At 40.9% G+C, this 27,826-nt stretch overlaps 2 protein-coding genes across 2 annotated transcripts; one reads left to right on the top strand and one right to left on the bottom strand.

Annotated features, from left to right (window-relative positions):
• The first annotated feature begins 59 nt into the window (after positions 1 to 59).
• polr3e (polymerase (RNA) III (DNA directed) polypeptide E) lies at positions 60 to 15,003 on the top strand. The gene is made up of 21 exons (XM_061028082.1): positions 60 to 178; positions 950 to 1,062; positions 4,094 to 4,144; positions 4,249 to 4,326; positions 4,430 to 4,545; positions 4,748 to 4,830; positions 5,089 to 5,196; positions 5,704 to 5,753; positions 5,875 to 5,994; positions 6,135 to 6,220; positions 6,668 to 6,712; positions 6,823 to 6,914; positions 7,308 to 7,428; positions 7,644 to 7,725; positions 7,840 to 7,899; positions 8,823 to 8,980; positions 9,315 to 9,376; positions 9,477 to 9,937; positions 12,735 to 12,812; positions 13,765 to 13,887; positions 13,976 to 15,003. Exons 2-21 carry the CDS (start codon positions 1,024 to 1,026, stop codon positions 14,030 to 14,032), a joined length of 2,070 nt encoding a protein of 689 aa, XP_060884065.1. The 5' UTR covers positions 60 to 178; positions 950 to 1,023; the 3' UTR covers positions 14,033 to 15,003.
• Positions 15,004 to 16,482: 1,479 nt separating this feature from the next.
• Positions 16,483 to 27,725, bottom strand: LOC132955994 (cerebellar degeneration-related protein 2-like). The gene is given in 7 exon segments (XM_061029133.1): positions 16,483 to 18,845; positions 19,648 to 19,867; positions 23,158 to 23,325; positions 23,432 to 23,580; positions 26,546 to 26,610; positions 26,613 to 26,657; positions 27,463 to 27,725. Coding segments are annotated over 7 exon segments (1,353 nt in total). The 5' UTR covers positions 27,545 to 27,725; the 3' UTR covers positions 16,483 to 18,221.
• Positions 27,726 to 27,826: the final 101 nt, after the last annotated feature.

Consider the following 27,826-nt stretch of genomic DNA (forward strand, 5'->3'; position numbering starts at 1 on the left):
TCGCTGTGCATTGTGGGCAGGAGCTCCTCCCCACGTGTCCGAGTGGAGCAGAGTCAACATGGTACCTCCACAGACGGAACTCAGCAGCCTGAACTGCTTCACCTCTACGCACCTCATCCGCGGGCTGTGCGTGTAACACACGAATGAGGTAGCCAAAACAGCTCCGTGAAGTGTGCAGGTGAGAGCTGAATTCATTTTTTATTCAAAAATGACGAGTGAAACCAGGATATTTGTCAAACTAGCTTGTGTTATTTTGTCTTGGCATGTGTATGTTAGCACGCCAGGCTAGCTTTTGAATGCTAGGCTAGGCAACGTTTAGCCGGCTGCCTGCAATGTGTGAGCTCACTCGTTTCGCTTCTTCTTTACGTTTTTGTGCAGAACACGAGTAGGTTTAGTTAAACTGGGTTTCTTTCACACGTCCTTTACATTATATATGTGATGATACAACTCCAGCATTGTAGTGCAGGCCTGTGAGTACTTACTGCTAATGAAGCTAACGAGCCCAGTTTGACAGGAATAACATGTTTACTGTTTACATGTTTTACTGTTTGAATCTATTTAACGTGTTTACTTTACGTAACGATTGTGTCACAGTCTCGTTTTTTAAAAGGTAAGTCAATCAACTTGAAGATTTCATTGTGTTGCACCATGTGAGTTGTACCTGGTTGTGTCAGATATAACATCACTGAACAGACCGCCTGATCATTGTTTATTGACTTCTACATGGATTATCTTCTTCTGTGTGTGTCATGAAAACCTGACAACCAGATACAACCAAACGCTTGTGTGATCTAATCTTATGTAACCTTGGTATTATGATTCATATTGCTCTTGTTCAGACTGCACCAGCAGCCTTGTCAGCTGAAAAGTCTGGGTGTAACCACTTTGTCTCAGTATATAGATGTAAGTGTGCAATTCTGTAAATCAGTGTGTCTCTTTTTGATTCCAGGTTGGATCTCTTAAGATCTGCTGCAGCTCCTCTTGTTTCATCTCCCCTCCCCTCCTCGCTCTGTTCACATCAATATGGCCAGCGGGGATGATGATGACCCCATTATAGAAGAGGTACAGGACAAGTTTTACAATGAAGCTGTAAATATTCGAACCCACAATCGGCTTTAACCTGCTGATTAAATGTATATTTTTATTCCTCTGTTATCCAAGATTAAAAAGCCAGAGCGTTTAACTGGATAATGACAGATCAAATTTGTTTATTTTTATGGATACCAGTGCTGTTCTGCTTTGCTGGTTTCTCTTTTGACTCCCTTGTTGTCAATTTTCAAAGGAGAAATGCGTAAACGTCCACAAAGCTTTCTGAAAGGACCAGATGCTACGATAGCTTTGTATGTTATACCCAGAGTCATGGACATGCTGCTCAGCTGGGACGCATTTGTGCTTACACACAGCGCCAAATACACAGCCTTTCTGGATTCTAAACACGTCGTGTTGAAAGTTGTACCAGGATGTTGCTGATATATCCACGTTCAGTGATCAGACATTAAAACATTAGAGATATTCTGTTTTTCATTCATGATGCCGAGTCAGTCAATGAATGTGTGTGATGGCTAATACAAATCCAATGGATTAAAAAAACGTGCATATTAATCATTTAACTTTACAGAGAGACTTGTGTATGAGTGGCATACCGATACCATCCTACATTTTAGGGAGATTCAGAAAGAACTTGTTTATTTGGAACCAGAAATACTCATTAGCTTTACTAAATATTGGAGAAGCCATACGACAAAGAGCAACTTAACCGCCAGGATATGTAGAGGAAGGTCTTTTTACCTGATTTTTGTAAAGTGTCTCGAGATAACACTTGTTATGAGTTGACGCTATACAAATAAAGATTGATTGATTGATATCTGACTCCCCTTACTATCGTATTATTAAAGTTTGTTGACAACAATAGTTGCCAGCTGCCTAAGGAAACTTAACTGTACATTTTGACCACCTCCACATTTCAAAAGTGCAGATTTTGGATATTTTAATGATATTTAATATTTTAGATATTTTTCTGTTATCTATGAGTAACAGCTACTTATACATATGGACCATCCATACCACTTTTTTTTATCTTGGTTATGTATTGTGTGCTCATGTTTTTTGTATGGGTGGGATATATATGTGTTGTGTTGTGTGTTTGTATGTATATATGTGTTGTGTGTTTGTATGTATATATGTGTTGTGTTGTGTGTTTGTATGTATATATGTGTTGTGTTGTGTGTTTGTATGTATATGTGTTGTGTGTTTGTATGTATGTGTTGTGTGTTTGTATGTATATATGTGTTGTGTTGTGTGTTTGTATGTATATATGTGTTGTGTTGTGTGTTTGTATGTATGTGTTGTGTGTTTGTATGTATATATGTGTTGTGTGTTTGTATATATGTGTTGTGTGTTTGTATATATGTGTTGTGTGTTTGTATATATGTGTTGTGTGTTTGTATGTATATATGTGTTGTGTGTTTGTATGTATATATGTGTTGTGTTGTGTGTTTGTATGTATATGTGTTGTGTGTTTGTATGTATGTGTTGTGTGTGTGTTTGTATGTATATATGTGTTGTGTTGTGTGTTTGTATGTATGTGTTGTGTGTTTGTATGTATATATGTGTTGTGTTGTGTGTTTGTATGTATGTGTTGTGTGTTTGTATGTATATATGTGTTGTGTGTTTGTATATATGTGTTGTGTGTTTGTATATATGTGTTGTGTGTTTGTATATATGTGTTGTGTGTTTGTATGTATATATGTGTTGTGTGTTTGTATGTATATATGTGTTGTGTTGTGTGTTTGTATGTATATGTGTTGTGTGTTTGTATGTATGTGTTGTGTGTGTGTTTGTATGTATATATGTGTTGTGTTGTGTGTTTGTATGTATATATGTGTTGTGTTGTGTGTTTGTATGTATGTGTTGTGTGTTTGTATGTATATATGTGTTGTGTTGTGTGTTTGTATATATGTGTTGTGTGTTTGTATGTATATATGTGTTGTGTGTTTGTATGTATATATGTGTTGTGTGTTTGTATGTATATATGTGTTGTGTGTTTGTATGTATATATGTGTTGTGTGTTTGTATGTATATATGTGTTGTGTTGTGTGTTTGTATGTATGTGTTGTGTGTTTGTATGTATATATGTGTTGTGTGTTTGTATGTATATATGTGTTGTGTTGTGTGTTTGTATGCATATATGTGTTGTGTGTTTGTATGTATATATGTGTTGTGTGTTTGTATGTATGTGTTGTGTGTTTGTATGTATGTGTTGTGTGTTTGTATGTATATATGTGTTGTGTTGTGTGTTTGTATATATGTGTTGTGTGTTTGTATGTATATATGTGTTGTGTTGTGTGTTTGTATATATGTGTTGTGTGTTTGTATGTATATATGTGTTGTGTGTTTGTATGTATATATGTGTTGTGTTGTGTGTTTGTATGCATATATGTGTTGTGTTGTGTGTTTGTATGTATGCTGGCTGCTGGAACACCTACATTTCCCTGCTGGGATGAATAAAGTATATCTTATCTTATCTTATCTTATTTAATTAACATGTGTTTCCAATATTCAGAAAGGCTTCTAACATATCACTTTGTCTACTTTATTTTGGTACAGATGCGATTTCTAAATATTGAAGATATAAAATAATCCGTGGTCAGAATCAATGTCATGACCTCAAGTATTGATTTTTAATAAACAGGACATTTAACACATTTTAATATGCACATTATATGGAGGGATGAAGTGTTTCTCATAATAAGGGTCTCTGCTAACAACGGCTCTGTGTCGTGTAGCAGTGCTCTCATTTTCCCCTTATTGAAATGTTGTATGCTCGCAGCTCTGGGATGACATCTGTGCCATGTGAATTATGTAGCCCTGCAAAACAGAATCAATGAATGAGGCAGATAAGAAAAACACTTAATTTTATAATGGTGTCTATTTGTGACTTTTTATTGTAATCTCAACGAGGTCACGGCCTCTCAGCAAAGATACGACACAAAACAAAACACACCCCAGCAGCGTCAGTAACAATCACAAACAGGTCTGATATGAAACCCAGGCAATCAGAATGACTTTGATCCATGTTTTCTTTTTCTCTCAGGTCGATGTTTACCTTGCCAAAAGTCTTGCAGATAAGCTGTATCTCTTCCAGGTGATGACTCCTTCAGTTGTACTTTATTCAAATGCATTTCACTTCTTTTAAAGGCCGTTGGTGAGTCCCTAACTAACGACCCTCTTTGTTTTTCTGTGACACAGTACCCTGTCCGACCATCCACCATGACCTATGATGACGTCAACCACTTAGCAGCGAGGATCAAACCCAAGCAGCAGAGGGTAAACAACAGTTATCTTTTCTTAATGTATCTTCCATGACTCTTGAAAAAGTTTACCTTTACCATATATATATATATATATATGTATGTATATTGTCATGCAGGTGGAGTTGGAGATGGCAATCAACACAATGAGTCCAAACTACTGTCGCAGCAAAGGAGAGCAGATCGCTCTGAATGTGGACGGCACAGCGTACGATGAAACCAACACCTACACAGCGTACGTTTACCCCTCATCAAGTGAGGAATAAAAAATGACAGCTGTGCCGCTTCTGTCATTCAGAGCACACACTTTCAGAACGTCGTCTTCTCATCTCACTTTGGACGAGAATGTCGACCAACGTCAGATTCTTCTTTGTGCCCAGGATGAATAGCTGCCACGTTTCTCAGACTAATGCGAGTTCTTTGTTTTCCTTCTGCAGGAAAATGATGGACAAACAGACCTTTTCCTCCATTCAGGCCACCACCAACACGTCCAGATACGCCGCCGCTGTTTTCCGCAAAGGTCTGAACTGCACAGCGTTGCTTGTGTTTTATTTGTGTAACCTACTCTTTGTAAATTCACAAAGGTCAATCATTCAGTGTGTTCACATCGTCCACATGAACCTTTATCAGTGTGACTTTGTTTGTCTTATCTTTAGTCTATTTAACTTCTATTACAACATGTTTATCTTCATAACATACTAACATGACATCTCAGTTAAGCACAGTTCAATGAAATGCAGTTTCACTTTGTGATGTTTTTATTGTCTTGTGTCAACAGGTGAGCTTCACGTCACCCCTCTGACAGGAATCCTGCAGATGAGACCCAGCTTCTCGTACCTCGACAAGGCCGACAACAAAACCAGAGAGAGGGAGGCTGCCAATGAAGGTGTCTGCTGTTTTTTTTTTTTCTTTTTTTCAAAATTCAATATGTGAGGGAAATTAGTTAGGATCACCTTGGACTCTGGAATAATGTAAATGCCTTCATGTTTATTCTTTTATTTTTTAAAGATTTAGTTTTGGCCTTTTGTGCCTTTATTGGAGAGATATGACAGTGGATAGAGATGGAAATCAGTGAGAGAGAGAGAGAGTGGGGATTGACATGCGGGAAAGGAGCCACAGGTTGGAATCGAACCTGGGCTGCCCGCTTGGAGTATGCGCACTACCCACTGCGCATGCCTCCATACATGGAACATGCGCAATTCCTACTGCGACACCAGCGCCCCCTTTTTATTAATTTCTGTATATTTTCAAATAAACGTTTTGCCGATCTTTGAGGTAAAAATCACACTGGCTGTTTTTTATCAGATGCTGAAAATGGATTAAAGTATTGTACGTGTAAGCGGTACGGTCAAATATAATGACAGTTATATAACCAGAGGCTTCATGTCCGCAGGCGGTGATTCTTCACAGGATGAAGCTGAGGAGGAAGTCAAGGCCATAACGGTAAAACCTGAGAGTGCACATCCACTCACTAACAATCTAACCCATGATTACGCATTTTTAATGTGTCGATATAAACCTGTCATTTCTGAAAACATCATGTTTGCATGTCCATCTTATCCAGGTGAGGTTTGCTCGTCCCGAGTCTGAGCAGGCCCGTCAGAGGAGGATTCAGTCGTACGAGTTCCTCCAGAAGAAGCAGGCGGAGGAGCCGTGGGCTCACCTGCACTACCACGGAGTCAGGGTGAGAGAACATTTAATTGAAGTATTTATAGTTTTTTTTTTTTTTTAATTCAATATTTTCTCTCCAGACATTGTTGGCTGTCGCTCTAGTTGTGAAATGTTTGCACCATCTGAGTCTTGACCTTGTTTTTTAAAATCCAGGATAGTCGCTCCGAGCATGAAAGGCAGTACCTGTTCTGTCAGTCGGTGGATGCATCGGAGAACTCTGAACTGGTCAAAACTCCAAAGTGAGTATCAATTAATAACATTTTAATATATTTCCTGCTTTTATGACTTTGACTGGGAGTGTAGATTTGTTTTTGGTTTTTTTTCGGTAAAAAAACATTTTTTTTGTTTCGGTAACAAACAACATTTACTGTGTTTCCTCGTTCACTCAATCACTTAATCTTAAACAATCATGTACTGTCATACAGATGCAAAAAAAAGACATTATCAAGCAGTACAACCCATTTCAGATCTAATTTCTGATTCAGGATTTTAGTAAGTCTGCCTGAAAACAGACCCCCTGCCTTGTATCTGTCGGCGAGCTTTGGGCCTCGCTAGCTTCTACAGATGCAGCTTTAGAAAGAAAGAAAAAATAATCGAACAGAGTTTAGATCTCTGGGTTCACCTCTAGTTCTGGTTCTAGTTCCCACTTAACATCCTGACCTCTTATTGCTCCTCTTTCCTTGTAGGGAGTACCTGGCCATGTTGATGCCTCCTCTAGCAGAGGAAAAAGTGTAAGTATTCATCTCACTTCCCGCTTAAGTTCTCAGAGCCAAATGAGCTAATATATCAAAAGAGACTTTACCCCCCCTGTTTCTCCTTTTTTTCTTTTTCTACCTGTCAGTGTTAAACCTGTTGGTCCCAGTAATGTACTCTCCATGGCTCAACTCCGCACTCTGCCGCTCGGAGACCAAGTGAAGACCCTGATGAAGAACGGTAGGCTGATGACACATAGATACAAAATGATCCAGCATCTGTCAGTATGTCCGCAGCATCTGGTTCTGACATTAATCATAATTTTTTTATAATTCAGAGAGCAGCTCAGTTATCAGACAGTCTGTGTTTCTCATGCAGTTTTTGTTTGTACCAGGTGGGGGCGACAAAGTATTAGAATTGATGCCAGACGTGTGACATATGTACAGAAATATTCAATTAATTTCAAAAAGAAGTGCAGAATTCTCTTGTCTTGTGTTTTCCAAAGACAGTGCTTGTTTACAGTTTGATCATGTATCTTTTTTTAAAGGCTTGCTACTCTCACTCTCACAGTTTCTTTGACTTCCTCTGAAAGAAATGTTTCTCGTTTTCTATCCTCTTTTTTTTTTTCTTTAGTCAAAGTGATGCCGTTCGCTAACCTGATGGGCCTGCTCGCCTCTGGCACAGACTCGACTGCAGTGCTGCGCTGCATCCAGCAGGTGGCGCTGCTGGTTCAGGGGAACTGGGTCGTTAAGAGGTGAGACAACCGAGTCAGTGCAGCATGATTTAAAAGTCACACAGCAGGTTTAACACAGATTGAAAGGTGTTATTCAAAATGACGTATATCTCACATTGCATGAGAAAGCTTTTCAGCCTTTAATAAGAGACTGTTTGTTCTTTCTGGTTTATTATGTTTATTTTTATAAACTTACTGGTCCGTCAGGTGAGCAATATTCCTGTCTTTCTTTGCAGTGATGTTCTGTATCCTAAAAACACCTGCAGTCCTCACAGTGGCGTCCCAGCTGAAGTGCTCTGTCGTGGCAGAGACTTTGTGGTGAGCTGCTTTCCCTCACCGTGCTCGAGACCTTTAACAGTGTACGGCCTCAAGATGTGTTTTTCTTTGACGTGGTTTTGAAATCATAGTGACTCATTGTTCCTTCTATTGTAGATGTGGAGATTCACTCTGGAGCGCTCTGTGATGAGAAAAGAGATCACAGCCATCATCAAAGTAAGAATCACTCCTCCGATCACTGCAGCTTGCAAAGGACATTCGACGCTGGCTTAAACTAATATCAGCTCATTTTGTTTTTCTTATCTGACCATTTTTGACTCCAGACTTTGTTTAGACTGCAGGAAAATCAGATTTGTCTCAGATCCGCTCTTTCAGACAGACGTTTTTATTTGAGTCTCAGTGATTAAAGGGGAAATGTGTGTCCAGACCTCACTGACCAATTGTCATGTGTTGCTGTGGAAACAATGTGACACGGCTTTTGAACATGGATCATCAGCAAGGAGATCCTTCCCCCCCCCCCCTTCAAAACAGTCACACTGACGAGTCAAACAAGACATCTAATTTCAGAAATTATGTATTCTGTTGTTGAATGATGTTTGCTCTGAGAGTAGCACATTGGGAGCTTCATTCTGCTATTGAGGTTGTTGTTGTTGTCTCGTATCACAATGTTGGACCCAGTTTGCAAAAATTGCATTTCATTATTATTATTTTTTTACTGTCACAGAATTAGGACCATAAATCTGCATATTATCTGGATATGCCACAAAAAAAGATGTTGAATGTTCGGCAAGTTTGCAAGAAAGTTGTTTCTGGAAGTTTGAGATACTTGAAGCTTTTTTTTTTTTTTTTTTAATTTGACTTCTCTTCTCTCTAGTCTGACATTGACTGTATAAATAAATTACAAAATAGTGCAGGGATGGTATGAATTTGTTGTAAATGTTATTGAAAAGACAACTCCTTCCCTTTGTTATAAGAGCCCTCTCAGTCTGTGATTGTTCAGAAGCTGAGCCGGAGTGTTTCTGAACGCCTCCTCCATCCTCCTCGTCTCACCTCACCCCGAGGCTTCAGATGTTCCTTTCATGAAGATAAACTGAACTAACGTCTTCTTCCTCCTGTGGTTTTTTTTTTTTTTCCCCCAGCTTCCTCCAGAGGATGTTAAAGAGTTCCTGGAGCATGTCGCTGCTCCTCGAGTCAACCGGGGCTGGGAGTTCCTGCTGCCTACTGATGCAGACTTCATTAAGAAACACCCAGATGTGGCCCACAGGCAGCACATGCTGTGGCTCGGCATCCAGAGCAAGTAGGTCACAGTGAAGCTGTTTTCACACATGCACACATCCTGAAAATGTCAGCAGCCTGCTCCTGTTGCTGCAGAAATCCAAACTGGAGGAGAAGCGGCAGAGAATGACACTTTATTGACAGTTTGATTTGTTATTGCACACATTCACAGTTCAAGGAGAAGAACATGTTGAGCAGAAAAGTACGATGTACACATTTTGCGTCGGTGTGAAACACCTGTGAGATGGTGCAGTTAAAAAACAACTTCCTGCTTCTATAATGGAGTGCTCTTGTCAATCACAGAAGTTCTCTTTTAATGTGTTTAATCTGTACAAACCTGTTGTCTGTCCTTGAAGGTTGGAAAAGGTCTTCAACTGCTCTAAAGAAGATTTCATGCCAAAGAATTCACCTCAGCCTGGTGAGTTATAACTTTAACGTCCACCTTAGTGCATTCAAAATTCAAAGGAATAATATGAACATTTGTAGCTGATGTTTTCTTCTTTTTTTGGGGGGCCCAGAGCCGGTTCAAATAAGCGGGGAGCAGCGTCTAAAGATGGCTCAGGAACGTGCACAAGACCACCGCTCGTCTTTACAGAAGGACCTGGATGCAAAAAGGGCGGGAACCGGTGTCCGCATCAAGCAGGAGCCCGTCGGGGAGGACGAACCCATGGACACTTCGTCTTCCTCCTCCTCCTCCTCCATCCCCAACGGCTCCGTCAACGGTTACCCCGCTGGCTCCACCGCCGCTGGCTTCGATCACACTAACGGCAACGGAGCCAACGCGTCGTCTCTGGAGCTGCAGGACTTTGTGCAAAAGACTTTCAGGAAGCATTTTGTACTGACGCTGAACGAGTTCAAGAGGCTGCTAAACCTCCACCTGGCCTCCATGCCGGTGGGTCGGAGCGCCTTCCACTCCATCTCGGATCACATGCTGCAGGAGGCCATACTGCTCAGCCCGTGCAGACAGATATTGGTGCCTGTGAGTATTCAGAGAGGACCGCTCTTCCTCTTTCTCACTGTTATAACTGATGTTACTGTAAGGCAGGGCGGCAAATGCGACCTAAAATTATCATCAGAGGATGCTTTTTTTTTGTTAAGGTTCCTTTTTATGGAAAGGGGTGTTCTCCTCAAAACATAAGAGAACAGAAGTGTAGCATCTCTTTAGTTATGTTGTCAATTTACTGGTGGCACATGGCTAGATCATGCGTCTCCAAATCCGTCTCCAGTGACCACTTGTGATCAGATCTCACTTCCCACTTCATATGCTAATTAACACAAAGCTTCATTGACCTTCATTAGCCATTTAAAAAAAAAACATAAAATGATAAGAACTGTTTCATATTTGCTGAAGTTGCATTAGATAGTTTTTTTTTTTTTGTGGCTCTTATGCAGAATCATTTGATAACCGCTAGTCTGCTCTGTTGAACTGCGATTATTCAAGCATGTCCTTCAGGATAAGAAGTAACGATAAGTTGGATTAGATTTCAGTTCATACTCGCTTCATACTGAAGGCTCACACCTCGGCAACAAGCAGGACTGAGGGTTCCTCTGTCTCATCAGGATCCAAGATTATGATCCTCTCTGTCCTGGATTGAGTCCTTGCTGCTCTAGTCCCAGTCTAGTTGTAACCTCCTGTGTAAGCTGGGGGGGAGGGGGGGGTTCCTCTCTGCAGTTTGAATGCACAATACCCTATCAGTTTTCTCGAACAGAATAACGACATTAACGGTCGTTTTGCTTGTGAGCGCTTTCTTGTCTTTAAAGCAGTCGATGAAGCGATGCAGACCTTCTCGGGTTGCCCTGTAGTTCCTGCTGCCACCTGATACCTGGTGTTTGTAGTCCTTCCACTATGTTTAGACTCTAGTTTAAAGGCTTAATGTAGATGGATCAGACCTGTTTTTGTTGTTTATTTTAGCTGTGTTTTCCTTGGTGTGGTGTTTGCTCACAGGACAGGGAGTGGCGTCTTGTTTCATTAAGCAGCCAGATCTCCTGCCAGGTCCTGGTCCTGGCTTAGGTCTTATCCAATCTGTTTCCCTGACATTAGAGGATTTTAGTCACTGTAGGGGGGGGGAGTGGCTGGGTGCCATCTTTGTTATGCAACCAATTATTGGCCTCAAAGTAAAGCTGATTAGTGATCAGAGAGGGACTAATCAGGTTTGTTGTGTGTAAACTCTGGCAGATCTTGAATCAGGTGACTCTCTTGCTCTCTCTCTGCATCACTGCTGGCCTCACTGTTCAGAGACGTCTGACAGAGATCAGGTCTGTGTCAGTGGGATGTGTGAGGAGGGTAACCCTGGTCTGGACACTTAAAGCTGGCCCTTCTGGTCACAGCAGTGCTCGGACTCTGCGTATTTTCAGCCTGGCATTTGGACAAAAGATCAAATAATGTGTCTGAGAGGAAGGACAGATTGGCTATGAATTGTTGGCTTTTGCACAAATTTCACTTGACGTTTTCTTTTCTCGTTTGTGGCGTCAAAACGACAACAACGATATTGTGTTTTCTTCTAGGCTGGTCGCTGTTCCTTAAAGCTCACATCTCTTGACAACACAACCAAAAAATATGTACCAACATTTTGGCAATTTCCCCCTCTTCGGGAGATGTTCACTTACATTTCCGAAGTTTTCACTTAATTATTGAGACTATTTCTACACGACTGCTGGGTATCTTAGCTTCTGAAGGCAGCTTTGGACAAACATGGGAGACACATTAAAAAAAAAAAGTCCTGCTGAAAAAATCCCAAAGCAACTCCCACAAGAGCATTTTAACAATGCTAGAATACATCTTATGCACATGATATTGGATAATACCTTCATTTTTAATAACCAGAAATGACACACTTTTTGAATTACAGTCACATTACCAATGTACCGAAACACTGCCAATGTATTTGTGTGATTTAGACCAGACGTTCTCAACTGGTGGGTTGGTTCCAAAAGTGGGTTGCAGAGCAGTTTTTTAGTCACTGATATGTGAACCTGTCAGAAAAAGGCGGGGGGGGGGGGGGGGGGGGGTTCGATCCCCAGCTCCTGCAGCCACATATGTCTGATATGTCTATGGGCAAGACACTTAACCCAAAGCTGCTCCCGCTGCTCCGTTGGCAGTGTATGGCCTCCGTCATCAGGGTGTGAATGGGTGTGACCTGCAGTGTAACAGCGCTTTGAGTAGTCAGACTAGTAGAAAAGCGCTGTACAAGCTCAAGTCCGTTTAGCATTTAATGACATACAGTATAGAAACAATCCAAAAGAGAGATGTTCTGAATGATACTTGATGTTTTTTCCAAGCTTTTAAAAAGTGCAGGGGTAGATTTAGAGTGACTTTGTAGCGTTACAGAAAAGGTCACCCTTTGATCTAAACTTTGGATGTTCCTGCGCACATCTCTGTATGTAAGCTTGTGTGTATGTGGACCCTCCTCATGTCATGTGTGGGGGGGGGGAGGAGAGACCTGGTCAGACTTATTAAACGAACGCAGAATGAAAAGATAATGAACCTAAAAGCCTTTTTATAGCATTTTGTTTTTTATCGTTTTAACTAATTTGCTGCGACGGTTGTGTGATCAGTGACGTTTGACATCAGGGCCGTTAATCTGCGTTTTAATGTTTTTAACGTGTTGTTTTTCTGTGACTGATGAATCAAAACGAACGGGTTTATTTCGACAGCCTGAATGAAAACAGAAGCTTTTTCACTCCTCTTCCTGATTCTGTGTGTTAAAGGAGCTCGGCTGAAAAAGCTTTCCACTTGAACTTGATTTTCTAACCTCGCTGTTTCTGTCCGACTTCAGTTTCCCGCTCAGAGCAAAGCAGCGTCTGATGAACAGAAGGTGTTTGGTCTGTGGGAGACGGGAGAGGATTTCGACAAGGTAAGAACCCTGAGGCTCGTCGAGGAGGTTCAGAGTCGTCTCGCATCCGTCTCTTCTTACAAAAACATGTAGACATTTACCAAAAGCTCACCACAAACCTCGAGTCGAAGAGGTCGGCCATCACAGAATTTCACATGAAGTTAAGAAACCACACAGTGTGACAGAGTGATGATTGGCTGGTTGCATCACTGCAAAGCAACACGGATAAAAAAAAAAAGTAGGACACAGTTCTGTTTGCCAGAATCTAGCACAGTTGAAGTGAAAAAGCTGCATGCTGTGTTCTTCTCCTTCTTGTTCCTCTCTCTTTTCTCATGATAGAACATGAGAGGCAATGATGGATGAAGCTTTGCAGTGTGAATCAGGTCTTAAAATGTCCTCACAAGACTTCCTTTGTCAGATTTCCTAATGTAAAGATGTGTTTTCTTCTCTTTGCGGTGCTTGTGTCAAGAGATTGCACTTTAAAACAAAATATATAAATATGATTGGTTATTGTTTTTTTGTCTGAATTGGACAAGAAGATCAACAGTCTGTATGCTTAAATATGAAGCTTCAGATAGCTGTTAGCTTAGCCTAGCTTGGCATGAAGGTTGAAGACTGGAGGAAACAGCTCGCCTGTGTTTGTCAAAGGCAGCATTCTGCATGTCAGCAGCTCTAAAGTAAAAAAAAAAACAAGAAGCCTTTTTGTTTAATCAAGTATAAAATAACAACAACAACAACAACTTGTTGTTTTAAGAGGATTTTGTGTCTGACTACTTCTTGGCCAGACTCTGAGACTTTGAGTAGTTGTAAAAACAAGCCTTGGTGTTCAGTTTAAACAAAAACAAAAACTCTCAATCTGAGTTTTGTTTAGAGGATTTTGTTGATCCAGCCCCGCCAGCAACAAATAGTATTTCCCAAATGTTGAACTATTGTTTTAAATTCTATACTTGTGTTTGTATGTTTCCTCCTGCAGCAGCGTCGACTGCTGTACGACCTGTTTACGAAGAACTACCGAGTCCGGAGGAACATGGTACAGACCAGACTGGCTCAGGACTTTGGCGACGTCTCGAAGGCGGACATCGACCGGCTGCTCAGTGTAAGACGGGTGACGGCTCTGATCTAATTTTATTGATCTTTTTTGTTATATTTCTGTCCTTTATCTTTTCTGTCTTCTGTTGTTCCAGGAGTGCTGCAGCAGCCACGCAGGGATGTGGTACCTCAAAGGAACAATACAGTCATGACGCTGAGAGCCTCCCCCCCCCCCCCGCCACCCTTGTGATTACCGTCAGCCAATCAAATCCTCTCACAGGTGTCCGGTGGGAGGGCAGAGAGACAGATGTGAGCCAATCGCAGCTCGCCCTGCAACAGAGGCCGAACGGTTTGGAGAACAAAGCTTCAGAAAGTGAAGCTTGTCCTGGATGAACAGAAGCATTTCTGACAGAGAACACGAGCACTCTGATGCAGCGCGGGAGAAAACAGCTCTTCACACACACACACACACACACACACACACACACGAACACACACGAACACACAAACACAGCTGGAGTGTATGAAGGGAAAATATGAAGAAAAGCGAGATATATTTACGGTTTATCAATAGATTTTTGGATTTAAGATCTCATGTTTGATTATTTCTGAATTCAACTTTTACCACGTCAGGATGGTGTTTACTATTGAAAGCAGCCAATCCTTAAAGTGCTTTAAATTCACTCCTGGGTGAAGGAAACATCTTTTACTTTATCGTATATATATATAAAATAAAAAAATCAGTTTGAGGCCTTTAAAAAAACTAAGATGATTTTGAATCCTTGTCTGACACAGTTAAAGTGTAAAAGGTCAAACTAGCATTTCTCCTATTTTTAAATACACCATTCAAATGGTTGTGCATGACGTTCAGATGATACATTTATGTGATCAAAACATTTGAAGGCACTTAAAGAGTTGATGCAACACACAAAAGTCAGCAAACCTAAAATATAAAGTGTGGGGAAAAAAAAATCTCTTTCTCCTGATATGCAATCACTGCTACATCCAATGTGGCTCTTCCCATATTTACTTACGATTCAGATGTGTGACGACTGAAATATAAATCCTGAGGTGAGGTGGATTTAAGAAATGGTTTTTCGAGGTGTGTTTCCGGTTGAATGTAACGAGTTCATGATGTTTATTTTCTTTAGGAGAGAGGCTGATTTTGATGATGGCCAACAAAGATGTAATTTAAAAGAAGAAAAAAAAAAAAAGTCATATTTTGAACTGTTTGGATCGATTCCATCATTAACTGGAAAAAGCTGGACCATCGTCTTCGGATGATTGGGGGGGGAGTTGTTGCTATGGATACGCTGATGTGTCGCCATTTGCTGCTATCTTGAGCCTCCATCTTAAAGTGCCTCCGTCTCACAAAGCATTCAGGACAAACTCCCACACGAAGAAATAAACACTCTGGTTCTCATCGAAACACTTTAAAGACAGTTTAACCTTCAAAAGTGGAAAAGTGGCACATCGTCAAGTGATAACAGATGTTTTTTTTTTCTTTTTTTCATTTGTTATTTTGCTCAATAAACATTGTAATGACACTTCAGTGATGTTTTCTGTCTGATCAGTGGTGTTATATTTAGAGGAACATGGTGTGATCAGGACCTGTGGATGTGTATTAGAGATGTCAGAGTCGGGCTGCGACACAGGGAGCGCACCAGAGCTGTTGGGGGTTCGCTGCCTTGCTCAAGGTTCCTTTGCCATGGCACCTCTCCCACTATCACACCAACTTCCAGACTTCCGGACCAGGACTTGAACCAGCGACCCTCTCCGGTTACCGACCCAAGTTCGCTACTGCTGCTTATTAAGTTAGCATATTCAGATAAATACATCAATGGATATGTGTCTGTTAGAATCTCACACCCTCGGGGAGAATTATTTTTCTTTAGCTGCGTGGTTAAAAAAAAAAGTTACATTTAAATTCACCTTTACCTGCTCAAACTTGTCGTGATGCACACATTACACCACAGTTATATTCTTTAGACTGAAATGGGCAACACGTATTTCTGTTTCTTGTTGAGTATAAATAATGATTGCCGTTTGAGTTGAAACATCTTTAAGATCCTCTATGCAGTCTGTTAAAAGCAAACATTTAGAGGCGCTGGTGGCTGAGCGGTTTGTTTGTGCAGCACATGTACAGAGGCTGTCGTCCCCCCCAAGCAGACGGCCTGGGTTTGAATCCAACCTCATGTCATTCCCCACTCTCTTCCGACTCTATCCTGTCTCTCCAATTACGGCTCAAAAAACCCACGATTAAACCCTTCAAATATTTTCACATTCAAAGCACACTTAAAGGGATATTCATTCTTAAAGTTACCCCTTAAAATAACTCCCACTGTGATCCTTCTTAATGTGTGCAAATTGACATCTTTATTTACCCAACCCTCCAAACTGTTGAAAGCTCTTTGTTAGATTTCACACAGGAGCACAATAGTTCTGATGGATGATGCTTATTGTATTTTAACAGTGAGTTCTGCTTTGTTCGGTCTTACTCTCAGACTATTGTGTTGAGCTTGTGTGGACGGAAACATCGAAGCATCAACTACTGTTTATACAGTTCTCAAACTGTGACAGATATATGAGTTTGTACGACACGTCTCTATGAATAGATTTCACATATTTCAGAAGAAAAAAATAAAAATAAACACACCACACGTCTCTGCTTCACCTTTTATGGCTCAGAACAACAAACATGATGTCCAATCATGACTCACTTAAAAACACATTGGGCGCACACACATACACACATATATGCTGCAGATTACTCGTGAACATCATCTTTTTTTTTTTTTTTTAAGAACTACATGTGACAGAAACTGAACGTGTCAGAGAACATCTGACATGTGCAACCCTAAAGTGCTTCTCAAAGTGAATCTTAAGACAAACTATGTGCACAGTATGAAGCTGAACACGCAAACATCAGGCAGCATGAGGAGGAAAGCTTCTAATCATACAATCCTTCACGAGGCCCAGTAAATACATTTATATGATCAAGTACGCATGTTCAGTCCTTTAGTAGACCTCCTAATTTTAATATCACATTCACTCACATACGTCTAACCTATCATACAGTAATCAAGTAAACTTATTGAGAATATAAGTCACAGTTACAAAAATCACTTTATAGCACCGTAAATCACCGATTCCAGATAATATATATCAACTCCATCACCAAAAACATGTCCGACATTCTTGCATATATTGCTCTTATAGGCGCAGGCAAAACCATCACAGAGGAAGGTTCTTCTTTTTTGATTTCAAAGTTGCAAAGGAAAAAAAAAGTAAACAAAGCAAACAGCACATACAGTCGTCATGTTTGACTTTACGGATCCTTCATTCTTTTTTTCTTTTTTTTAAGTTTCCCGGTGACAGTTATGTGATTTGGGAGAAGTTATTGGGTGTAAAGAATGGGCATAAAGCAGCTATAATCAATCATTTCTACACAGTTCATTAAACGGCTGTATGAAAACAACATGTCGCTGTGAAAGGGAAGATGACTCAGCTGAATGTGGGGCCTTCAAAGAGCGTCATAGTGACCGTTAGCTTGTTGTTTAGCTGTCTGGCACACAGCCTCACTGTTCTGGTTCACTCTCGCAGCTCTAGTGATGTCGTTCTTAGAGGAAATTGCTTGAAAACTCACTGACAACTTCATGTTCAGAGCTTATAGGACGACAACCTCAAAGAGCAGCTACAACACAGCTTAGAATTAGCTTAGCTTAGCCCCCAGGAGTTGGTGGAGACCAAAACTAGAGCAAAAGACACTGAATATGTAACTTACATTCACCAGGTGGACATAAGGCTCTAAGGTAGTCATATTTATGTTCCTCTCAAGCTGTAAGATGTGTGAATAAGCAACTGTTTCATAATAGGTTCAACATATCTACAATAATTGGCAAAAAAAAGCTGTTGTTGCCCGTTTTAAATAGAGAATCTTACTTTTACGTTAACCGCTCTCATGCTACCTGCAGGAGAGTTGTCAAGTCTTTTACAGGAAATGATAGGATCCTTAAAAAAAAATTAAACTAATACAAAAATCTTGTGGGGATCTTGTCTCAGAACGGGGTTTTTGCCGAGCGAGTGAGGTAGAGTGATTGTTCAGTCGAGATGGCAGCATTAGGCACGGGTGTTTCAGTGCAAAATGAGTCCCATCTGAGACGTGAGCTGCTGGTGTTTGCCCCCCTCCTGTTCCTGTATCACTCTCATCTCTTAACCCTTCAGCACGCAGATCACTATCGGGGTAAAAGAGATGCACTAAAAAGTGGAATTAGTTAGCTTCAAGTGCTGCTGAAAAAAGTCTCAGAAAAACTCCGAACTGGAAGACAAATAGAAATGTTGCAGCAGGTTTTCGTTTGTCCTGCTTTCTTTCTTTTTTTCATTTTTTTTTTTGGGAAGCAGTTAATGTAAAATAGGCGGCACGTCACCAGCTGAGAGTCTCTCTCTGTTTTCAATCAGGTCCTCTTTGGTTTTCTGTATGCGGGAGAAGATTTCCCTAAAAAGTTCCTTGTATTCCGGTTGGTGAAAGTCGTCCTTAAAGTCCTCCATGTCAGCCAGAGCAGAACAAGCGGCGGCGGCAGCAGCGAGGGATGCAGTTTGGACTGACTTGTGGCTCTGCATGTCCTCGTCCTCTTCCTCCTCCGGCCCCTGATGGCAACGCTGCAGCAGCTCTTCGTACTTCACCTGCAAGGCACTGTACTGGGCGTCGACCTCGTTGAGCAGCGAGATCCCGCGGTACTTCACCACCTCTGCTCTGCGCACGCAGGAGCACTCGTGGTCGTAGATCCTGTCCGCAGAGTCGGGCATCTGGGTCAACTTCAGGAGCCGCTCGCTGTCACAACGCTTCAGGATCCGGGGGCTCCTAGGTACAGCAGACTCCCCTTCACCCTCGTCCTCTGGGTTCAGGAACATCGAGTTGGACAGCAGGGTATGGAGGACTTCCGGCCTGGTGGATTTTTTGGAAGACTCTGATTTCCAGAGCTGACGGAGCTCTTCAGCCTCGTGCTCCAGCTCGGACACTCTGACCTAAAACACAATACGAGTTGATTTAGAGAGGAGAGGAAGGTCAAGAGGAACCAAAACAAACTGTGATCTAAGTGCAACGATGACAATGATGAGTGTGGTTTGAAGTTTAGTGACAGTAAAATAGAGTTATTCTTGTATATAAAAGGTATTTGAAAGGATTTCAGAGATCAAAGTTCAGGGAAAGACCAAACGCTGGCTGCTCTCTGATGTTTCAGTTTGACATGGAGGTACTTTTAGCTAAACGCTTGCTGATGCTCATCTCCTCAGAACGACAATGCTAACTTGCAAATACTAAGAATGTACTAGCGAGTGTTAGCATGCGAACATTTGCTATTTATAACTTGGTTATACTTGGCTGGTGGGAATACGGTTAGTTTTTTAAGTGTGCAGTAAAACTTTCTTTCCACTAGCTGTTGAGACATTTCCCTTAAAGATGTTGCGGTCATGATAGCACGACAGCAAAAGAGAGTTCAAGAAAGTAGGTAGGATTCATCCCACAGGGACCGTGAACGTCTTTGAAATTGTTATTTTTTTGTATCTTAGAAAAAGTTTTTGGTGTATTTCAGTGTGACCAAAGAGATAAATCAACAGTGTCAGCAAGAGAAAAGCTAAATTAGCGTGGCTAAAAGCTAACAATTTAGCGGGAAAAAGCTTCACCCCTAGAATGTTCAGATATCTCGCCCTCCGGTCAAACCTTAAACACTTCAAAGTTGATGTTTTGACTTAAGTCTTTTTCATCACTGGTTAACTTGTTGTAGGTGCATGTGTGAAAAAAAATACTAATACAGCATATCTATTATACCTGACATCCCTCCATCTTTGACACCTGCTGTTCCAGCGCTGCATTTTCACCGGCGAGCATCTCGGCCTCTCGCTCGGACGCCTCCCGTCGCGCGCGCTCAGTTGCAAACTGAGTCTGCAGCGCGCGGAGGGATTGCCGTAGTGACGCCTGCTCCTCCTCGCGCCACGACTCCTTTGAGGACTCAAAATCATCTGAAGCTTCTTCAGCGTCGTAGTCATACCTGTACACAGACACAGACAATCATTACTATGTGGATGTTATCTGCTCACCCAGTTTGAATCATTAATAATCATGAATATTAGTTAAAAATGAGTTCAGAAGTATATCTTTTATATTAGTATATCTGAGGAATAGTTAAAAGGTTAAGGAAATACATTTTTTACTTTCTTGCGCAAAGTTTAATGAAGCTAAAGCTAGCAAGCGCTTAGCTAGGCTAGAAACAAGGAAGCAGCTAGCCTGGCTGTGTTTCAAAGTGAATCCACCTAGCGTCAACTCACAAGTTCACCACTTTACATATTACACTTGTTAACAATTTATTTACATGTTAAGTGTCAAACTTAACCAATATTTATTGTACATTTATTTAAACATCATCCCAATGCCATGAACCGTCTTAATATAGCATTCTAGTATGCTAACATTTGCTAATTAGCACTTAACATGTTAAAGTTGAGTTTTGTTGGTATTTTCTCTAAATACCAGAGTTGAACATTAATGATGATTCCACTGGCATGACTGAAGCTAAACGCTGAAGCCAAAATAAACTCCCCATGTGAAATGTTTTAGCACCTATGATTCCATAACAACTGATTAACCTTCATTAGCTGATAAATGCTATCTGATATGATCAAAACATCCACAGCAGGCGTGTAAGTGCACTTTGAGTTGTGCTGTTTAGTCAACTACTTCTGTATAACCTTTGATATGCACTCGTTCACAGCTAATGTTAGCATTTTACCTTTCACACGTATGTGCTTTATAATAACCCAAAACAAATTTAGAGGTTAAGGAAATTTAAGGGAAGTGGGAAAAATGTATAAAAACTCATAAGCTGGGTTCAGACAAATACTGCATGACCTAATATATTAATTTAATCAAGATAAAAAAAAATGCTGATTGTGATCAATAAATTGAAAACTGTGCTTCATTCATTAAATCGTAGTTGTCTTAACTTATCATACATAAATATGCTTACAGTGCAGAACCAGAATCAGCTTTATTGGTCTTTACAGATGCAAATGAATGAATCAAACTTCATACTCTTCTGTATCCTTTGTCTCTTATATCTGTGTTTAAAATATCTATACAATATCATTTGAGCAAGAATGTTTTGTTTCACACATGGGGGGAATATATGAGCAGCTGAAAACAGAAACCATGCATGGACAGGTTACGTCAGACAACAAGGAACAGAACATACGCACAATCATCAACAACTTATCAGTCAAACAGAGTCGATTAGAAAGCAGCTGAAGAATCAACGGCGGCTTCAGGGCGATATTGAGACATGTTTGTACTTGGCTTAGACTTTGACCTCTTTCGTTCCAACCTGATCTATCAAACAGCAAACATAGTTCAGTGAGATTTGCATCCACCTGACCTGGATGTTTTTAGGGACCAGTACTAACAGGATTACACACACACAGACAAAACGTAGGCACGGCATTAACCTGTGACACCAACACAGAGGAAGTGACCGCGGCATGAAACATTCAGAGTAATGGGACTGTGAGGTAGACATGGACAGCTGCCAGGGAGGAGGATTAGGACTCAATAGGAGACAGCTAAAGCCAGGAGGACTCAGGGGAGGATTTCATGCATCTTACAAAGAGTTTCTGAACCGGTGACAAAGCAAGATTTCATATTTGACCAGGTTAAGAAATACATTTAGAACGCTGTTTTAACAGTTATTGAAAGTATTTATTTTTTTCCTAAATGAATTGTGCCTAATAACACCAGATTATACTTAAACAGTTATGTAGATGAAGTTGTTAACAGATGGGTTAGTGTATTAATGCACAGTTATTTTTGATTGAATCCTAAATGGGTAATGCTGTGTGTGTCTGTGTGTCTTCAAACATTTACAACTGAAGTCTGTAAATGTGCAATTTTGGCTGCGAAACACACACGTCTTTGTGCATGAACAAGGTTAAACATTTTTTAAGAGATGGTAAATATTTTCCTCAAAGGTTCCTTCTGGCTGTAAAGTTAAAGGCTTCTGTATTTTGGGAAATTACCTTTTTTTTCGTTCCTGCTCAAAGCTAGCTGTGGAAAGCCACACCATGCTTATGTTTGTATGTTGAGTGTCAAACTACAGCCAGCGTTTGGTTAGCGTAGCTTAGCATAAACACTAGAGGCAAGTAGGAAAAGCTAGCCTAGCTCAGGAAAAGGGTTAAAAGAAAAAAAAAGGCAAGCAGCACTTTTAAAGCTCACTGGTTCATGTTTGCTTTTTCGACAGAGCGTTGGTACCTGTTCTCTATGCTTCTAGTATTCATGCAAAGCCAAGCTATGATATGAAAAGATTAGCGTCTGCAGCTTCAGGTTTATGGTAAGGATATCATAGTGTTACAACTCTGTTTATCTTGTTCTTGGGAACAGGGAACAAGTACATTTCCCTAATGACAGACAACTGCTTCAAATTGCTTCTTTTCTTCAACAAACAAACGGTCCAAAAAGTTTAAATATGTTCAATTTAAATGTATACAAAAAAAAAAGAGAGAAAATTTCAATATTCAGATGAAAGAAAGCTGCTTAACAATCGATCGGTTGAGGAAGTGCTTGTTTGAACTCTTTCCTTTACAACCATTAAGGAAGTCTCTCAGTCCGGTTTCTTTTGCAACTTCATGCAACTCTTTCTACAACACATTCATTTACACGTACGTTGCTCTGCCGAGTCCGAGTCTAAAGTGTTAGGCTACACATAATGCTTCATTTCAATCGTTAGTTCTCCTGAGAAAAGATGGAAAAAAAAAAAAAAAAGAAGCTAGAAGCATAAGATGAAGTCTTCAAAAATGTCCTTCTAACCATTCAGAAACTAAAGCTGTTAAATTCAAACAAACAAAATCAGCAAATTATCACATTTGAAACGTTTTTTTTTTAAAGCATATTCTCTTTCTTTTTTTAATCTTATATTTATTGGGTGTTATAGAAAAGGAATCAAGGATGCATGAATATTTTGACAGCACACACACGCACATATATTTCTTGTTAGAAAAGCTACACAGAGCTTTCTCTCTTAATGTTGATGGCCCTGTTTGTGTTATCTCTTATCTCCAACATGTGTGCAGAGTATTCTCTATTCCACTTTCTATAGCAGTCTTAATGTGAAACTTAGCAGCTGAAATGTAAAGATTCTTTCAGTGTGCATGGTGTAAACTGCTCTGTTAGACCTGGACCTGGTGCAGCATCGACAGATAATACAAACGACTGCTACTTTAATAAGCAGTTAAAATCAAAAATATCATTGTTTCATTGTTTACATGATGCAGGTTTTTTTTTATATATCCTCACCTGAGTGTGTTTTGTAGCTCTGTCAGACACACACTCTGGGAGCCGCGTGGGGGCCACTTATCTCTGTGTGCATGCTTCTGAGACTGCGATGGACCCAGCTTCAGCTGCTCCACCTGCTGCTGCAGCTCCTCCACCTGCGTCTGCAGCACCTCCACCGTCTCCATCAGCCTGCACAGAAATAAAAACACAGCTCTCTGAGGTTAGACGACGACGGATATTTTAAATCCAAAAAAAACATCATTATGTTATTTGTCCATCATCACTTTTCTCTTACCCCTGGATCTTCTGCTGGCCCGTCCTGTTGTCCTGAACCAGTTTGCGGTTGTTCTGTTCCAGCTCCCGGGCCGCCACGTCCAGCTGCTCGTACACTTTAGCGTGCTGGTCGTTCACCTGCCTGAGGAGGTCCACCTGCTTCGTCAGGTACTGAGAAGAGACACAAGGTCATACTGTCATTCAGTCAGCATTAACTGTGTTTTTTATTTTAAATTGAGAGCTTGTTGAACGTACACATTCAGAAAATAAGGAAACAGAGAATTCATTAAACAGAGCGTTGAACACAACTATGATCCAAGTCAAAATACTTGACTTGAATCATGTGTGTGAGACGTTTGCAGATAACTTCAACTGTGTGGACAACTCACATACATCATATTCATCCTCGTTTGTGTTTACCCACAAAAAGTACACATGCATACACAACCAAATGCCAACCCCTCGTTTACCTCCCTGGTGAGTGACCATAATCCCCCCCCCCCCCCCCCCCCCCCCCCAATTAATCTTCCCTACTGCTGGCAAGAGATTCTACAACTGACTGAGCTTCAGACTAAGACTTAAGGTATTTCCTTTTGCACCATGAAACCGTGCAACAGGGATTTCTTAGGACCATATTTCTCACAGCAGGTGCCACCAGTGATTGTGGTTTCCACCGCACTACCAGGTTTCTCTTTACAGCAGTTAGGCCCCAGAGACAAACTGTGTCACACTTCCTTTGAGGTCACATTTGTCAAGAGAGGAGAGGGTTAATAGGAAGACTTGATCGAAAGTACAGTTTATTTACCTCTCATGTTTTCTTTTGTCTTATAATACATTACAAACAGGCTTCACAAAAGACATAAGATACTCGTAAAAAGACAGACTCAATTAACAGGAACACTTAAAACCAAGCAAAAAGGACGTTTTTTTATTTTTAAAGATTTTGTATTTTGGCCGTTTTTGTGCTTTTATTGGAGAGATAGGACAGCGGACCGAGTCGGAAATCGGGAAAAGAGCTACAGGTCGGACATCGAACCAAGGCCGTCCGCCTGAAGGACCACAGCCTCCACACATGGGGTGCGCGCACCAACCACTGCGCCACCAGCGCCCCAACAAAAAGGATGTTTTAAAGAAGACATCTGAAACGAATAGAATGTAATTAAATTAACAGCGCTTTATTTTAAAGATGTTTTTTTTTTTTTTCCTTTGTAAGGACACTTTATGATGGACTGTGACTGGAAAGATGTTTAACATCACCTCAGTGAACGGGACGTCTTCCATCTCGTTCTGTGATTTATCTGTACAGCTTACAGTAACAGTTTTATGACGATCTTTGAACCACGTGGACAATTTGAACACATCAGTAATCAGAAGGTCAAACTACCAGCAGAGTCTGGAGTTTCCCCATCATCATTGTTGAACTGCGGGGTTTATTCTGCAGACAAAGGGCCAAGAAGCTAAAAAATTAATGTGAAGAGGAAATCTAGTGTTTGTTTATTTGACTAACGGCTCCTCAAGGTCTTTAAAAAGCCACTTAGAGAAACACTTTCTGTGAGAACAGGTTATCTTATCAGCCGCTGCAGCCATGAGGACACTTTGAACCTTTAATCATCTAATCTACCTGCACAGCCTCTGCTGACAGAGAAACACTGAACATCAGCTTCACTTCTCTGTTCACACTTCAATATAAGTGTTAGACTGTGTTATTAAATTCAATATTACACTGCACGTGAACACTGGCCAAATCCATCAGGAGTCGACGAAGAACATTTTATTCAAGCAGTAAGAAGGGTAGTTCTATTTTAAGAGTGATATTCCTGCTCCGTTAGAGGCTTTTTGTTTGACAGTGAAGCGGCTAATTGATTGCCACACAGGTCAGGAGCCGGACTCAGACCTGTGACGTTACACCATTCAAAAGGCGGCCTTAAGAGATTAATTCAGCGTGTCAGCGTTGGAGGGAAGGTGGGGATTTAGCGGCAGACTCACTCAAGGAAATTAAACGAGGAAAACCCGAAGCTTCATATTGAATTTCTGTAATTAAAGTTTGAAATAGGACCTTGAACTAACGACTCGGTCAAAGGTCGACTGAAAACCCTGCAGAGACGCAGACAGAGGAACATAATAAAGCAACAGGAAGGGAGGGGTGGTTTCAGAAGCTAACAACATAGTCACAATATACGTACTATATACAAGAAATACAAATGTAGCAACAAACACCAAATGAAATGGTCATAAGATGTTTGACAAAATATTTTAAAAAAACTTTAAAGAATCTTAAAACTGCTCAAATAGTTCCTCTATTTTTAATACAAACACTGAATAAGAATTAAAATGATGATGAATGTTGGCATCTTTTTCAGGAGCACTAAAAGGGTTTTTCTCTAACCATAAAATGTAGTAGTGTGATTTTTTAGCCCTGATCAGTGTCTGCAGGTTTAGCTTAGTGTCTATTTTTTAAGGGGTTGAAATGCAAACAATTACAATCCCTAAATCAAATGAAATTAATTAAAAAAAAAAAAAAAAAAAAAGCAAAACATGACATGAATTCAAAACTATGAGATCACCGCACAAGCTGAAAAACAACCCCCCCCAAAAAACTACACCAAGCAAGGTAATCCCTCTCTCATTGTGCAAACCTGTGTTGGATAATGAGAGAGGGATTACCTTGCTTGGTGTGTTTAGGTTAGTTTCTGTCCCTGTTTGCTACACACATAGAGAACCTGTAAAGATCTACTAGCAGGAAGCCCAGGTAGGTACTGGAGCTTGTGTGTTGCCTGTGAGGCGAAATTCAGGGGCTAAAAAGCCTGAAACTCACTTGAATGCCTGTTTGACCTTTTAGTTCTCTTTTACTGAATGACACAAACTAGTAAAAAAGTGAGGATGATAATAATGTTTTTTTTAGTATCCTCGCCATGTTGTAGTTTTCTTTAAGGCTAATATGAGCTTTTTAAAGCAGTATAAACATGTGATGTTGACGCTTTATCCTTAAAGAAGAAAACCTGCATGATAGTTCGACAACTTTTGCCCCCCCCCCCCCCCCCCGGCACATTCTAGCCCACCAGGTGTTTTGTTGATGCCGATTTTTGGACAGAGATATAAATTCAGACATGATAAGACCACCCTTCATTCCCTTCACCTCGATCTCCTGCAGTTGCTCCTGGTTGGTGGAGTACATCTGCTGCAGCCCCTGCTCCAGCTCCTGTTCCTCTCCAGGAGGGTCTTCCCGAGCTCGGCTGCCAGCTGCAGGTCTGAGGAGGGACGGAGAGAGGAACCGTGAATGCGCTCCTCAGGGCTCATAGTGTGTCGTGTGTGTCACTGATGGACACAAGTCGGGGGGGGGGGGGGGGGGGGGGGGGGGGAAGCTCACAAGCAGCTTTGTGCGGTTCTGTTCCTGATGTTGGCAGGAATCCAGCAACCTGCTATTTAAAAACTGTGCTACAGGATCAAACCACCTCTACACACTGATAGTACAAATCTTCTTACACGCAGAAGTTACCATTTTTACAACTATCAACTCTCTAATCACTTGACCTTCCTTTAGCCATCATGTCATATTTTAAAAACACAACACATTTTTTTTTAACACTGACATGATCATGATGTGAAAATAGGGTTTAGGATATTACACCAAAACAAAAACGAGTTTTAGTATAACGTGTGCAATTCAGATGAAATGGTTAATTAAAGTCAAAGTCACTTCTCCTTACACACACACACACACCTCTTCTGTTTTTTTTTTTCACATTGCAGCATATGAGAGTGTCCTGCTGACCCTGCCTTATGTGAAGCCAGTCAACCTGCTCATTTTCCACGACACATTTTTAATCTTATTTCAAAACAAAATTACCTCGGTGTAGCAATCGCAATTAAAATCCTGATCTGTAATGAGCATAGGGATAAATAATAGGTCTTAACTGAGGCAGCCTACATGTACACATTGTGCAAAGATTCCCATGTAACAGCTGTAGTGTTCCTGTCAGATTGTTGAAGAAAGGAGGAACACGGTTCGTTATCTTTCAGGCTTAAGAGACAAAGACGGAGAGGAAACTGTACCATGTTCAAGGTCTTGCTTGTCGTACCACGGTTCCTCCTCCTTGATCTCAAATTCTTCGTCCACAATCATGTCTGTGAGCATCCTTTACGCTCTCGCACTGTCAAACATGACGGATACAAAGTTTGTCGAGCGGTGATAAACGGGTCGGACCGCGTCCTGTACGCTGCTGTGGGCACGCCTGCAGCCGGCACCGGTGAGCGTGCATCACCGGACAGACACACAGACAGACAGACAGACAGACAGAAGGATAGAGACGCAGCCACTGACACCTCACTGCTGACGAAACCCCGCTGCGTTCAGGGTAGATTTCCGGTTTTAATTTTTAAAATAAAAGCAGCCTTGGTGAACATGTTGACATTTTTT

Source organism: Labrus mixtus, chromosome 21, assembly GCF_963584025.1.
Source record: "Labrus mixtus chromosome 21, fLabMix1.1, whole genome shotgun sequence".
NCBI lineage: Eukaryota > Metazoa > Chordata > Actinopteri > Labriformes > Labridae > Labrus > Labrus mixtus.

Bases quoted from the DNA above. Each gene is read 5' to 3' on its own strand.
- polr3e (XM_061028082.1), top strand. From the start codon at position 1,024: ATGGCCAGCGGGGATGATGATGACCCCATTATAGAAGAG. The intron at 5,995-6,134 runs GTGAGAGAACAT...TTTAAAATCCAG, and splicing joins TGCACTACCACGGAGTCAGG to GATAGTCGCTCCGAGCATGA. The intron at 8,981-9,314 runs GTAGGTCACAGT...CTGTCCTTGAAG, and splicing joins TGGCTCGGCATCCAGAGCAA to GTTGGAAAAGGTCTTCAACT.